At 37.9% G+C, this 14,499-nt stretch overlaps 1 protein-coding gene across 1 annotated transcript in view; it reads right to left on the bottom strand.

Annotated features, from left to right (window-relative positions):
• Window positions 1-14,499, bottom strand: part of TCERG1L (transcription elongation regulator 1 like) — a 192,157-nt gene that overhangs the window by 176,842 nt on the left and 816 nt on the right. The window contains exons 2-3 of the mRNA XM_067708849.1: window positions 12,811-12,957; window positions 11,758-11,938 (exon numbers count right to left, since the gene is read on the bottom strand). Coding sequence (XP_067564950.1) covers window positions 11,758-11,938; window positions 12,811-12,957 — 328 coding nt within the window. The remainder of the gene's footprint in view (window positions 1-11,757; window positions 11,939-12,810; window positions 12,958-14,499) is intronic.

Genomic DNA, 14,499 nt, shown 5'->3' with positions numbered 1-14,499 from the left:
ATTCTTGCATCCTTTGTCATAGATTAATTGACCATAAGTGTGTGGGTTTATTTCTGGGCTCTCTACCCTGTTCCATTGATCTATGTGTTTGTTTTTGTGCCAGTACCATACTGCTTTGATTACTGTAGCTTTTTATCAATAGTATAATTTAAAGTAAGGGAGTGTGATTCCTCTAGCTCCATTCTTCTTTCTCAAGATTGTTTTGGCTATTCAGGGTCTTTGTGTTTCCATACAAATTAAAAATTTTTTTGTTCTAGTTCTGTGAAAAATGCCACTGGAAATTTGATAGGGATTGTACTGAATCTATACATTTCCTTGGGAAGTATGGTCATTTTAACAATATTGATTCTTCTAATCCAAGAACATGGTATAGCTTTCCATCTGTTTGTGTCATCTTCAATTTCTTTCATCAGCATCTTACAGTTTTTGGAGTACAGGTCTTTTTCCTCCTTAGGTAGGTTTATTTCTAAGTATTTTTTTCTTTTTGATGCAAAGGTGAATGGGATTGTTTTCTTAATTTCTCTTTCTGATATTTTATTGTTAGTATATAGAAATACAACAGATTTCTGTATATGAATTTTGTATCCAACAACTTTACCAAATTTGTTGATGAGCTCTAGTAGTTTTCTGGTAGCATCTTTAGGATTTTCTATGTATCTGCAAACAATGACAGTGTTACTTCTTCTTTTTCCAATTTGAATTCCTTTTATTTCTTTTTCTTCTCTGATTGCTGTGGCTAGGACTTCCAAAACTATGCTGAATAAAAATGGCAAGAGTGGGCATCCTTGTCTTGTTCCTGATCTTATAGGAAACGATTTCAGCTTTTCACAATTGAGTATAATGTTACCTGTGGGTTTGTAATATATAGCCTTTATTATGTTGAGGTATGTTCCCTCTATGCCGACTTTCTGAAGAATTTTTATCATAAATGGATGTTGAATTTTATCAAAAGCTTTTTCTGCATCTACTGAGACGATCGTATGGTTTTTATTCTTTAATTTGTTAATGTGGTGTATCACATTGATGGATTTGCAGATATTGAAAAATCCTTGCATCCCTGGGATAAATCCCACTTGATCATGGTGTATGATCCTTTAACACATTATTGACCAAGGGATTTTTGCAGAAACTAATGCCTGTGGCAATAATATGTCTACAGTGAATAATGTTAATGTATTGTTTGAGTTAGTGGGCTAGTATTTTGTTGAGGATTTTTGCATCTATGTTCATCAGTGATATTGGCCTGTAATATTCTTTTTTTGTGATATCTTTGTCTGGTTTTGGTGTCAGGATGATGGTGGCCTCATAGAATGAGTTCAGAAATATTCCTTCCTTTGTAATTTTTTTTGAATAGTTTCAGAAGGACAGGTGTTAACTCTTCTCTAAATGTTTAGTAGAATTCACCTGTGAAGTTAACTGGTCCTGGACTTCTGTTTTTTGGGAGTTTTTAAATTACTGATTCGATTTTGGTACTGGTAATTGATCTGTTCACATTTTCTATTCCTTCCTCATTCACTCTTGGGAGATTCTACCTTTCTAAGAATTTGTCCATTTCTCCCAGGTTGTCCATTGTATTGGTGTATAGTTGCTCATAGTAGTCTCTTATGATCCTTTGTATTTCTGCAGTGTCAGTTGTAACTTCTCTTTTTTCATTTCTGAGTTTATTGATTTGGGCCCTCTCCCTTTTTTTCTTGATGAGTCTGGCTAAAGGTTTATCAATTTTGTTTATCTTTTCAAAGAACAAGGTTTTAGTTTCATTGATATTTTCTATTGCTTTTTAAGTCTCTGTTTCATTTATTTCTGCTCTGATTTATGATTTATTTATTTAAGGTTTATCATAAATCTTTACGATTTATTTTCTTTTATTAGTTTCGGGTTTTGTTTGTTCTTCTTTCTCTAGTTGCTTTAGGCATAAGGTTAGGTTGTTTATTTGATATTTTTCTTATTTCCTGACATAAACTTGTATTGTTATAAGCTTCCCTTCTAGAATTGCTTTTGCTGCATCCCATAGGTTTTGGTTCATCATGTTTTCATTTTCATTGGTTTCTAGGTGTTTTTTGATTTCCTCTCTCTTTTTTTCAGTAGCATATTGTTTAGCCTCCACGTGTTTGCATTTTTTTGCAGTTTTTTTCTCTTGTAGTTGATTTCTAGCCTCATAGCATTGTGGTCAGAAAAGACGCTTGATATGATTTCAGTTTTCTTAAATTTACCAAGCCTTGACTTGTGACCTAGCATGTGATCTATCCTGGAGAATGTTCCATGTGAACTTGAAAAGGTTTATTCTGCTGCTTTCAGATGGAATGCTTTATAAATATAAACTAAGTATATCTGGTCTAATGTGTCATTTTAAGGCCTGTGTTTCCTTATTGACTTTCTGTCTGGATGATCTGTCCATTGATGAAAGTGGGGTGTTAAAGTCCCCCCCATTATTGTGTTACTGTTGATTTCTCCTTTTATGTCTGTTAACATTTACCTTATATATTTAGGTGTTCCTATGTTGGGTGCATGTATATTTTAAATTGTTATATCTTCTTCTTGGATTGATCCTTTGATCATTATGTAGTGTCCTTCTTTGTCTCCTGCTACAGTTTTTATTTTACAGTCAATTTTGTCTGAAAAAGTATTGCTGCTCCAGCTTTCTTGTGATTTTCATTTGTGTGGAGAGCCTTTTTCCATCCTCTCACTTTCGGTCTGTATGTGACTCTACACCTTTTTATTTAAATATACCATGTTGTAGTTATTATTTTTTTAATTATTTACTTCTTCTGTGCTTTGATCTTTTGTTCTCTTTTTCTGACTGAATTTGGGTTGAGTATTTGTTATGATTCCAATTTTATTGTTTATTGTTATTCTATTGTTTTATTAGTTATAACTCTTTAATTCTTAAGTGGTTGCTATATGCTTTATAATATGTATTTTAATTAATTAGAGTTCACCTTCAAATAACATCATACCACTTAATGTATGATGAGAGCTTTGCAGTTATATCCTTCCAATTCCTTACTCCCATCTTTTGTGATTGTTGACATCGTTTTGATTTCACATATGCTATATGCACATACTACATCACTCACCATTACTTATCCTTATACAGTTAATTATCTTTTGGAGCAATTAAATACAAGGCAAAATATATATTTTACCTTAATGTACTCTTTATTTCTTTGTACAGATGCAAGTTTCTCTCTGCTATTAATTAGTTCTGCTTGATAAGCTTCTTCATAATTTCTTGAACTGCAGGTCTACCGACAATTAATTCTTTTCAGTTTTAGTTTGGGAAAAATCTTCATTTCACCTTAGTTTTTGATAATTGTTTTTGCTTTGTATAAAGTTCTTGACTGAGAGATTTTTAGTTCAGTCTTTTAAAGATGTTGCTTTGGGGTTTGTATAGATTCTTACAATACAACTCCTGCAATTTTAAATTTTTGTTACTAGCTGTGTAATGTGTCTTTTTTTCCTTGTTTGTCTTCAAGATTTTCTCTTAACCTTGGAAACCGTAGTTTGAATATGTTTTGCCTCATTTTCAGTCTTGGGGTTTTCTAAGTCTCTCAGATCCATGTTTTGATAACTTTTATTAATTGTTTATTACCTTTGGTCACTGTGACTTCAAATGTTTCCCCCCCCCATTTTCTCTCCTCCTGAAACTTCAATTATATGTATGTTAAACCATTTGATATTATCTCATAGCTCTGGGAAAGTATGCTCCATTTTTTCACTGTTTTCTCTTTGTGTTACAATTTTAGTAGTTTCTGTTGACCTATCTTTAAATTCATTCATACTTTCCTTGGCTGTATCACATCTACTCATGAGTCCACCAAAGTAATTCTTCATTTCTGATACCACGCTTTATTTTTTCTAGGAGTTCAGTTTGGCTTTCTCATCTTTTCCATATCTCTGATGAAATTCTCTATCTTTTCATGCATGTGGCCCGCCTTTTCCATTAGACTCATTAATATATTAATCATCATTATTTCAAAGTCCCTGTCTGAGAGTTCCAAAATACGTCATCTTAGGATCTGGTTCTGTTGCTTACTTTATCTCTTGACAATGGTTTATCATTTTTTGCTTTGTTTGTGTGTCTTGTAACTTTTTTATTCAATGCCAGACATCATGATTAGAATGATAGAGAATGAGGTACTTAGGATTTACTCCTGGAAATGGGCACACCCCTTCTTCTGTCAAGCTGAATGAGATGTGTCAATGTATTCAGGTGTTGACCTGGATTTGAATTTTGTTGCCACAGTTTCCTACTATGCCCCAGAGGCTTCAAAATCCTTTAACGATGCCTTTTTCTTAGAGTAAGTTCTAGGGTGTCTGATAGTCTTAATATTTGTGTCCCCCTAACTTTCAGCCATCCCCAATTCCTGCATCACAGAAGAGGGTCACTCTCCATACCCGGTCCCTGCACCAGTGGTAGGTGGCTGTTGCTCTTACTCATATTTCTAAGGCTGGCTGTGGGGCAGGATGTCTTGTCCCGTGTCAGTCTTAAATACCCTTGTTTTCTGGGCTTCCAGCATGAGAGTTTCCTAGTGTCTCAGCTTCTTTTAACTATATGAGGGATTTTGAAATAATTTCTGGGCTTCCAGCATGAGAGTTTCCTAGTGTTTCAGCTTCTTTTAACTATATGAGGGATTTTGAAATAATTTGTATCCTCAGATTTCTCAATTCTCCTCTTCCCAATTTTACCAACATAATTTGAGGTTACGTATTCAGATTATAATTATTCTTTTCAGCTTCAGTTTGGGGGAAAAAAGTTGCTTAGAAATTTTCAGTCATTCCTGTAACCAAATTAATGAACATTTACATATATTCTATGTTATTGACAAAAATTGTTGACGATTATAGATAGTTTGAAACCTGACTTCCCCATTCTTAGCTCTTGCTTTCGATTAATTTCTCAATTAGTGGAGGAAACTGAAGAGAAAAAAAAAATTATGATATAAGTTTTTCCCAAATTTTTCATAGTCTATAAAAGAATTCTAAAGTGAGAGTATTGTCATAATTTGAAAATTAAGGGAAACATAAAGCTTAAATCTGTTTCTTTAAAAATCTTACTGGTAATTGCTTGAGAAAATAGGATCAGTATGAACATATTCCAAATCACCATATAAAACAAAAATAAACAAAATCAAACAAAACATACATGGCACAGCAAAAGAATAAAAACAGACTAAAATAAAGAAATAGCAAAACACTATAAAAAACAGGATATAGGGCTTCCCTGGTGGCACAGTGGTTGAGAGTCTGCCTGCTGATGCAGAGGACACAGGTTCGTGCCCTGGTCCGGGAAGATCCCACAGGCTGCAGAGCGGCTAGGCCCGTGAGCCATGGCTGCTGAGCCTGCACGTCCGGAGCCTGTGCTCCACAATGGGAGAGCCCACAACAGTGAGAGGCCCATGTACCACAAAAAAAACAAAAACAAAAACAAAAACAAACAAAAAAAAACCAGGATATAATAATATGACAGAAGAAACATAAAAATAGGAATTCAAATATAGGTACACCAAACTCCATTTTTAAAGGCAAAAGAAGAGACTGTGCCTTTAAATGACTGACCTAAGCTTAAAACAAAAGACAAGGTAAACACTGATAAGCAAGATAAAAGAGAAATGTAGACTGACAGCAACATTAACTTGAGACAAAGCAGAACTTGAGGTGAGAACATTAGACGTGAAGAAAGTCTATCCATTGGTTGTTTGAGGTCTTTTCCTTGCTTATGCGTATGGATGTCTTTCTTGTTGGGCATATATTACTTTGATCACAAACATTTTTCCTCCTAATTCTCTAAAGTTTTCCGCATCAGGTGATCACATCTAGTGCTGTACATTGATCTGAAGCTGTGCCCACTTCGGTGTTCCTGGAAGGAGCGGCTCTCCCATTCGTAAACTCCACCAGGATACAGTGAGCAAGGTATATGGCATGGCCACATTTAATATGTCTGTCACATTGTGTTTGTTTTTCGAGGAGATCACATCAACATCGATGTGTTGTTTGCTCTCTACCTCACTGTCACCTTCTCATGATTACTATCCCTTTGTTCACTGCCACAGCTACACATGCTTGAGAATCCGTCTATGTTGTCTGCCATCATCCAGTTCAAACCGTCTTGCCACGTGATTTCATGCCTCCGCCAGCTCGCTTTCGAGTTTTCTTTTACTGCTTTTCTATAAAGCTCTTTTGTTCATATTAAGGTAAACTGAAAGGTGATTTATGCAAAATGCTTACAAGCTCCTGTACAAAAGCCGTTTCCCAGATTTTTCTTTCTTCTGCATCTTTTGAGTAAACAAATCTTTCATGAAGCAGAACAGTTTCTGTTGTCCCACCTCATCTTCCACTTTCCCTCCCTCTCTCTCTAGTCATCTTTGAATGGCACAGCCAGTATTTTTTTTCCAACAAGATATTGGTAGAATCAGGCTCTTTGATCTTCAGCCAAAAGGCAATGTGATATAGACAACTTTTAGACACATCTCCAGTTTCCAGCAAACTATAATGCCATGTGTCCTTACCGGACAGAAGCTGAGTAAATTATTCTCCTGCCTGATACTCTGAATCTAAGCACTTGTATTTCTGAATAGCTTGAAGGACTCTGAAGTTCTTATTTTTAGAAGTGAAGCACAGGGATGCTTTGGAAAGCACGATTTCCACGCTGGCCCTACTCCCACCTCTACTTGTGATAAACCTCATATCCTTAGAAGCAATGCAAGCCCATTTCTCCCTGGGATGAAGAGGGACTTAGCACTGCATGGGAGAAGGGAGATGTTGAGATTGGAGACAAAGTGATGGGGTCTCATTCTAAGTGCAGAGACTCCTGAAGAGGAGGGGGTGCCTGTGTCCTCATGCGTCCTCGCCTTTCCTGCATCAGCCTCTGAGGACTGGGAATGAATGAGTCCCAGCTTATTTCTCAGTTCAACCCATTCACACTGTAATTAGGGATAATTCCTTAAAAAGCCACTAAGTTATTCACTGGAGACTTTAGTTTCCAGTACAGTTGTAACTTTGCATATTTTTGGACGCTTGCATTTATTTTTCGGTGAGAAGACTCGGCCCTTTCTTTGTCTGCTCTGCTTCCTGAGGACAAATTTACACTTTCCTAAAGAAACCATGGCTCCCAAGCTGAAAAATGATGGAACATCCCAGGATACTCTGGACAGCGCCCAGGACTGACTACACAGGTCCCGTGGGATGATGGGATTCATCTTGCATGAAGTGGCCCTGAGCTGGGCCATCACTGCCGCATCCCACCACCACTGCCGCACCCCACCACCACTGCCGCATCCCACCCCCACGGCCGCATCCCACCACCACGGCCGCATCCCACCACCACGGCCGCATCCCACCACCACGGCCGCATCCCACCACCACGGCCGCACCCCACCACCACGGCCCCATCCCACCACCACTGCCCCATCCCACCACCACTGCCACACCCCACCACCACTGCCGCATCCCACCACCACGGCCGCACCCCACCCCCGCTCTCCTCCTTGGTTTAGGCTGCTTGACTGCTTGTCATCACCTGATGAAACATCTGTCATGAGTTTGTGACTTTACATGTCCTACTCCTCCATTCCCTCCTCTGCCCTGGTCAGGTTCTGCTGATCTTTGTGGTGTGTTTCAGGTACATCATCCCTGGAGACCTTCCCTGATGACCCTCCTGAGACCCTCCTTGGACGCCTGCAGAGAGCCCCTAGGAAGGCAGTGCTGGGTAGTAATCTAAGAGTGCACTTGCCCAGGAGAACATGTGCTGCGAGGGCGCCTAGCAGAGCCCATGTCTGCACCGCCTGCAGGAGCTCCTCTGATGAATGCAGGGGGGAACACGACTGACCTTCACGCTTCTAAGTGGCCAACAGGCTTTCTTCAGGTCTGAGTATAACAGCAAATCATTACCTCTATCGTTAACATAAGTGAGTCTAGTATACATCAAAAATAAAGTCCTTCAAAACATTTATTAAATTTTAGATGACTTACCCAAATTCGTTCAGGTTGTGCTAATATTCTATGAGACGTTGCTGCAGTGCAGCTACTTCTTAACCAACCATAGATCAGGAGGGGAGCAATATTAACATGAGCCTCAGAGGTCACCCACCTGACATCTCTGCCCATCACACCTTCTAACTCAGTTCAACAGACCACATGCTTACTGAAACAAAACCACTTTCTAGTGTCACATCATTGGAGCTCATGCTATGTAATGCCATTGTCAAGAATGATTATTACACAAATGTACTATCTATCCAAGAAAGGAAAATGTAATGAGCCTGTTTAAAATGAGGCGAGTCTGTCAGAATGGACATCATCAAAAAATCTACAAACAATAAATGCTGGAGAGAGTGTGGAGAAAAGGGAACCCTCTTGCACTGTTGGTGGGAATGCAAATTGATACAGCCACTATGGAGAACAGTATTGAGGTTCCTCAAAAAACTAAAAATAGAACTACCATATGACCCAGCAATCCCACTACTGGGCATATACCCTGAGAAAACCATAATTCAAAAAGAGTCCTGTACCAAAATGTTCATTGCAGCTCTATTTACAATAGCCAGGACATGGAAGCAACCTAAGTGTCCATCGACAGATGAAGGGATAAAGAAGATGTGGCACATATATACAATGGAATATTACTCAGCCATAAAAAGAAACGAAATTGAGTTATTTGTAGTGAGGTGGATGGACCTACAGTCTGTCATACAGAGTGAAGTAAGTCAGAGAGAGAAAAACAAATACCATACGCTAACACATATATATGGAATCTAAAAAAAAATAAAAATGGTTCTGATGAACCTAGGGGCAGGACAGGAATAAAGATGCAGACGTAGAGAATGGACTTGAGGACAAGGGAAGGGGGAAGTGTAAGCTGGGACGAAGTGAGAGAGAAGCATTGACATATATACACTACCAAATGTAAAAGAGATAGCTAGTGGGAAGCAGCCGCATAGCACAGGGGGATCAGCTCGGTGCTTTGCGACCACCTAGAGGGGTGGGATAGGGAGGGTGGGAGGGAGGGAGACACAACAGGGAAGAGATATGGGAGCATATGTATATGTATAACTGATTCACTTTGTTATACAACAGCAATTAACACGACATTGTAAAGCACTTATACTCCAATAAAGATGTTAAAAAAATCTAAAAAAAATATTAAATTAAATTAAAAAATAAAATGAGGTGAGTCTGACTCACTCTCCTGGTTCTCCTGGAGTTCTAATAGTGCTTCATTGATTAACTGAAAGGGGATCAATAAAATATATCTAAGATTCTAAGGCCATTTGCTTCTGAATATAACAATTTACAAATGGATCAACTTAAAATATCGATCATATAATATATTCATATATTATATATTAATATAGTGTGTATAAATATTTATATTTATAAATGCATAACTTTATATAATGTAAACCAATATAATATTTCAATTTATCAATATATAGCAAGATATGACTTAATAGCAATTATAACAATAACTTTTAACAACATATCTGAAAATTTACATGTAAAATGTTTTAATGAGGCTATATTTCTCATTAATTACATTAAAATTGAAACAATGTACCTTAACTTTTAACTGACTGGGAGCTACCCTACCTTCCACCTTTACTTGCTCCCCCTTCCAGGTTCTCGGTTAAATAGTTAGTAACATATAAACAACAAACATGTAAACAACACCCTAAATGTGTTCTTTGGACTAACAGTCACTTAACACGTTTCTAGAATAGTAATTTCTAAGAATCTGAAATGTATCAAAAAATCAAAATTTTCATGAAGCAGTTCAGAAACGCCATCTCAGAACAAATGCCTATACGACTGTTAGTAAAATACCTCTGGGCACAGATACATTATTCTCCAAAAGATAAGTAAAGCATGTTGTATTCTTACGGTTCATGAGTCCAAAAAAAAAAAAAAATCCAAGGAAGAATAAAAGGAGAAATTTGATAAATGTTAGATGGGGTGGACAGTTATTCTATGATCGACCATGTTAGTAAGAAATATTGTTTTATTTTGTCCTTTAAAAAGGCTTAGTCAAAAAGTCAAAAGGTGGGGCTTCCCTGGTGGCGCAGTGGTTGAGAGTCCGCCTGCCGATGCAGGGGACACGGGTTCGTGCCCCGATCTGGGAAGATCCCACATGCCGCGGAGCGGCTGGGCCCGTGAGCCATGGCCGCTGAGCCTGCGCGTCTGGAGCCTGTGCTCCGCAACGGGAGAGGCCACAACAGTGAGAGGCCCGCGTACCGCAAAAAAAAAAAAAAAAAAAAAGTCAAAAGGTAAAATTAACATGAATATGCTTTAAGTATGAAATAGGTGTCACACAATGGCAAGTCAAAATGTTCATGTGATATAAAAGCTATGATAATTTGCCATAAGCTTCTTCGACAAAATTGGTAGTTAGCGTGTTCACAGTATGAGTTTTGTAAGAGGACAGAGGTATAATGCAAATGTCTACATGCTATTCAAGAGTGAGCGGACAGGAGGAAAGGTCACTCAAAGCTTTTGTTGGAACAGTTAAACTAATTTCACTGTTTTTTAAACTAAATGTGCTGATTATTTTGGTGACAGCATTGCCAGTGCATTAGGAAAGTAAAATATTATCCTTTCATATACTGAAAAAGACGTCCAAAGCCCTGGAATACCATATATTACATGCTATCTGATCATCCTTTGTCATCGTTCAATTAAAAAGGATATGTGATCATCGTGTAAAATGTTTATAAGTGTATGTATGTATGACGCTTATTCAGATTTTAACAACTCAGTAACAGATGATTACAAGGGCAGAAGGCAAGTTTCAGTCAAGAATCATTAAGGCCTATGAAAAAACACAAAGAGTTGAGTGTTCTTCCTGACTTATTACTAAACAGGACACAGCAAATTATAATACATAAGGTAGAAAGAGAGAGAAGAAAGTAAATACGTCTCCTAAACCAGCACTGAACTATCCACAGATACACGTCCTTATTACTAAATTTTAGCGCACATATTGGGACAGTCTTGGTAGGTAGGAAATTACAAGGAAGATAATATAGTTCTGAAGTCATAAAACATTCCGTAATGGAAGGTGTTGCAAGATAATTTGCGCATGAGCAACATCTGCTTCTCTAATATCATATGTTAAGGCGGTTTTAAAAATCAATTAAAAAATTCATAAGATGATTTTATTCTCTTGTTACTATATAGGTTTATTATACCATCTTTCAACCAGGGGTTATTTCATGGGAGTCTGTTCCAGGACAGCTGTTCCTTTAGGTCACTAGACTCCAGAGAGAACAAAACCCATCTTCCCAACAGCACACATTTACAGACCACTGCCAACATCACCCCATATTCGTGAAGGCAAAACGTATAAAAATCTTACATGTGCCCGTGTCCTGCGGACCAGGGAGCTATGCACCTCACCCCACATAAGGAACATTTTTTAAATGAGTTGCCTGATCAACTAGGGCTCCTACTAAGAGCTATCAGCAGAAGATTTGGTCCAATTCTAAAAACAGAGCACCAAAAACATGATTCTGTACGAATCCCCTCAGCCATCTCTTCGCCTTAAAGCAGATTCCATCCTCCAAAAACACAGCGAATAATCTACCCCAAACTCAATGTCATTATGAAAAGGAATCACGCCCGTGAAAAAAGAAATTATATTTTACTGAAAGAACCGTTTCATTAAAGTGACCAACATAGTTTTCCTACCCAAAGCTAATTTGTAGCTACAGCAGAAGCAAACAAACAAAAACCAACACACATTTTTACAGCTATTTGGGCACCAACCTGGGATAGGCTGAGGTGTTAACACCACTGTGGGAAGAGGCCTAGAGGCAGGAGCGGGCCTGGACAGAGACACGGCTACTTGATTTGCCAACAGTTGAGGCTTCTCAGGCCCATGGAACAATCTTGATTCCTCAGGATAGATCCATGTTGAGTCCAGAGCAAAGGAATTATTAAAAAAGATCTGTCCAAAGAGAGAGCAAGCATAACACTTAAGGCCACGCACAGAACAAACGCTGAAGACTGCAGAATACTTGTCTTACGTTGGACATTGGAGATGCCATGCGTGGGGATTCTATAAGGCCACTACCTTAAAACCTGAGGATCCACAGGGATGCCATACATCTCCAATGGCATCTATAAGGCCGCTACCTTAAAACCTGAGGATCCACAGGGATGCCATACATCTCCAATGGCATCTATAAGGCCGCTACCTTAAAACCTGAGGATCCACAGGGCTCCGACACCAATCACCTTCTAGTTAAGTCTCCTGGGCTGGTCTTCAGCTATTGACTTGGTTAGTTCATCCCAGCCGCCAGTTAACAGATATAGAATCACCCCAGGGAGATAAGCAGTGTGTTGTAGAACAAGTCACTGTACTGCTTTCTATTGGTTTTCAGGTAAACAAAGTGTAGCCAGTATATTTGAATTCAAAAGCCAAGAAAAGCCATCCGAGAGATGAACACTCAAAGCAATAATACCAAGGAAAACTTACTTTTAAAATGTACACTTGAGTTATATAGGGTTGAAGCCTAGATTCTGAACAATAGTTATGGATTTAAAAACTGAAAAATTCAAAAAGTAGTATTTCTGATTCAGAAGTAGGAATTTTATATTATCCTATGGAAACCAAATATTTTAAGCTAGAACAAAATCCCCCCCCACCACCATCTACTGGTGCTTTTGAACGGACCGATCTTATTCTGAAAAGACTTTTCTCCAGACCGAGATGTTGCAGTTAGAAACTAAAAATACACAGTGATTTCTGTTACGGCAATACCCGACAACTTAAAAATTAACAGCCCATTTATCCAATCAGGCTAGCTGCATTCTTACCTTACAATTAGGTATCCTTTTGTCTATCCAACTTTTCCCAATGGGAAGTGGAAGAGAAGATGGGCAGACATGTGGGAAAATGGGCACCAATTCCACAGTGGAAGAGGGGGACAGTCCAATCGATGGAGAATGACCACCAAACAGCCACTGAAACCCAAGAAAAGAGAAGGGTGTGCTCATTAGCCTACATCCATCAACTCTCCTTTGTACCAAAAGATGCTGGGATAGCTGCTTTAAAAGGGAATTTTAAAATGCATGTATTTGATTCTGAGAAAAGTCTCCTTTTTCCCAGTCCAAAAAACCCCCACAAACATTCAAAATTCTAAAAATTTGTAAAAATTTTCATATCTGAATCATCACAATGCATTTACAACACTGCTTTCTGTAATATTAAGAAAGAACTTCTAAGCACAAAACCATGAGAACATGGGAAGAAATGGATTTCTGCCCTGAGAATATGAGAAACCACAAGGGAAAGGTGAAATGCTGGGTGTTCCTTTTATAATTCTTGAATTCTTTTTATAAGCAAGCAGAGAGCTATATTTTACGATATTCTTTTCCATATATCATTTTATATTAATTATATTTATCATTTTTAAAACAGGCACAAGTAATATTTTTAAAATAAGAGGCTAGGATTCAAGGTTTCCCAAGGTTCGCAAAGGCAAATAGATTCCAAGGCAAAGAAAACATAAATGAGCTTATCACGTAACTGAAGACCCCAATGCACAGAATAAAATAGCAAACGCTGAAAGGGGGCAGACAACTTAGGAGACAGTCTCTCTAATTAAGTTAACTGAATCCTTATCAGTGGAGAATAAGATCATTGTTCAATGGTACGGAATACTTCAATACGCATTTGTTCTAAAATCATAAAAGCATTTTTGAATTTCCTGTTATGTGAAAATGTTCTTCTGGTTTAAATAGTTATTTAACAGAAAATATGGTAGCACAAAATATTTTAAAGATTAATACTAAGTTTGGGGGAGATTTTTCGTTTTAAATTTACACAAGAAAAAAAAAAGCATTTTCTATACGGAAAAAAAATAAAAGGTAGTTCCTTGACACCATATACCTCTAGTGGTAGCACTCGCATATGACAACCCCTTCAAAATATCAAAAAAGCTACCAACGCTTATTCAAAAAAAACCCCAACGTGAACTGCATCACACATCAAAATACCATATCCAGTACCACATATGTGATGTATCATTGCATGTAAAGACCAGTTTAGGAGAGTTAACATCTTTTAGAAAAGCTCACGATATAATATTGGAATTAAATTAATTATGTGGTGTATTCTAACATCCACTCATTTGAATATGCTAATTAGGACAGTCATTGGAATAAAATACATGTTATTCCCTGATTTAAATGCATCTGCCTAGTTAGATAGCAAACAATGGATCTTGCCAAAACCAGCTTCCCTTGCTCTGTTACACCATTAATCAAAGGCACAGTCACTTTTCCTTTTTAATTCCCGGTTTTAAACGCCGAACTCCTCTAAAGTGCAGTATGACACTAGGTGATTTGGTCGACTCAGGCAGACCTAGGGGGGAGTGGAAATCAGCGGTAGCATTTCTCAGCACTGAAGGCAGGATCTCCCTGCAGGCTTCCATTGGTTTGAATGTTCTTAAGCATTGTCCTGAGTCTATTTTCAAATGAAAAAAACAGAAACAAAAACAAAAC

This window comes from Pseudorca crassidens, chromosome 16 (assembly GCF_039906515.1).
Source record: "Pseudorca crassidens isolate mPseCra1 chromosome 16, mPseCra1.hap1, whole genome shotgun sequence".
NCBI classification, from domain to species: Eukaryota; Metazoa; Chordata; class Mammalia; order Artiodactyla; family Delphinidae; genus Pseudorca; species Pseudorca crassidens.
The sequence above is the reverse complement of the archived record's forward strand: the minus strand, read 5'-3'. Positions and strand labels throughout refer to the sequence as shown.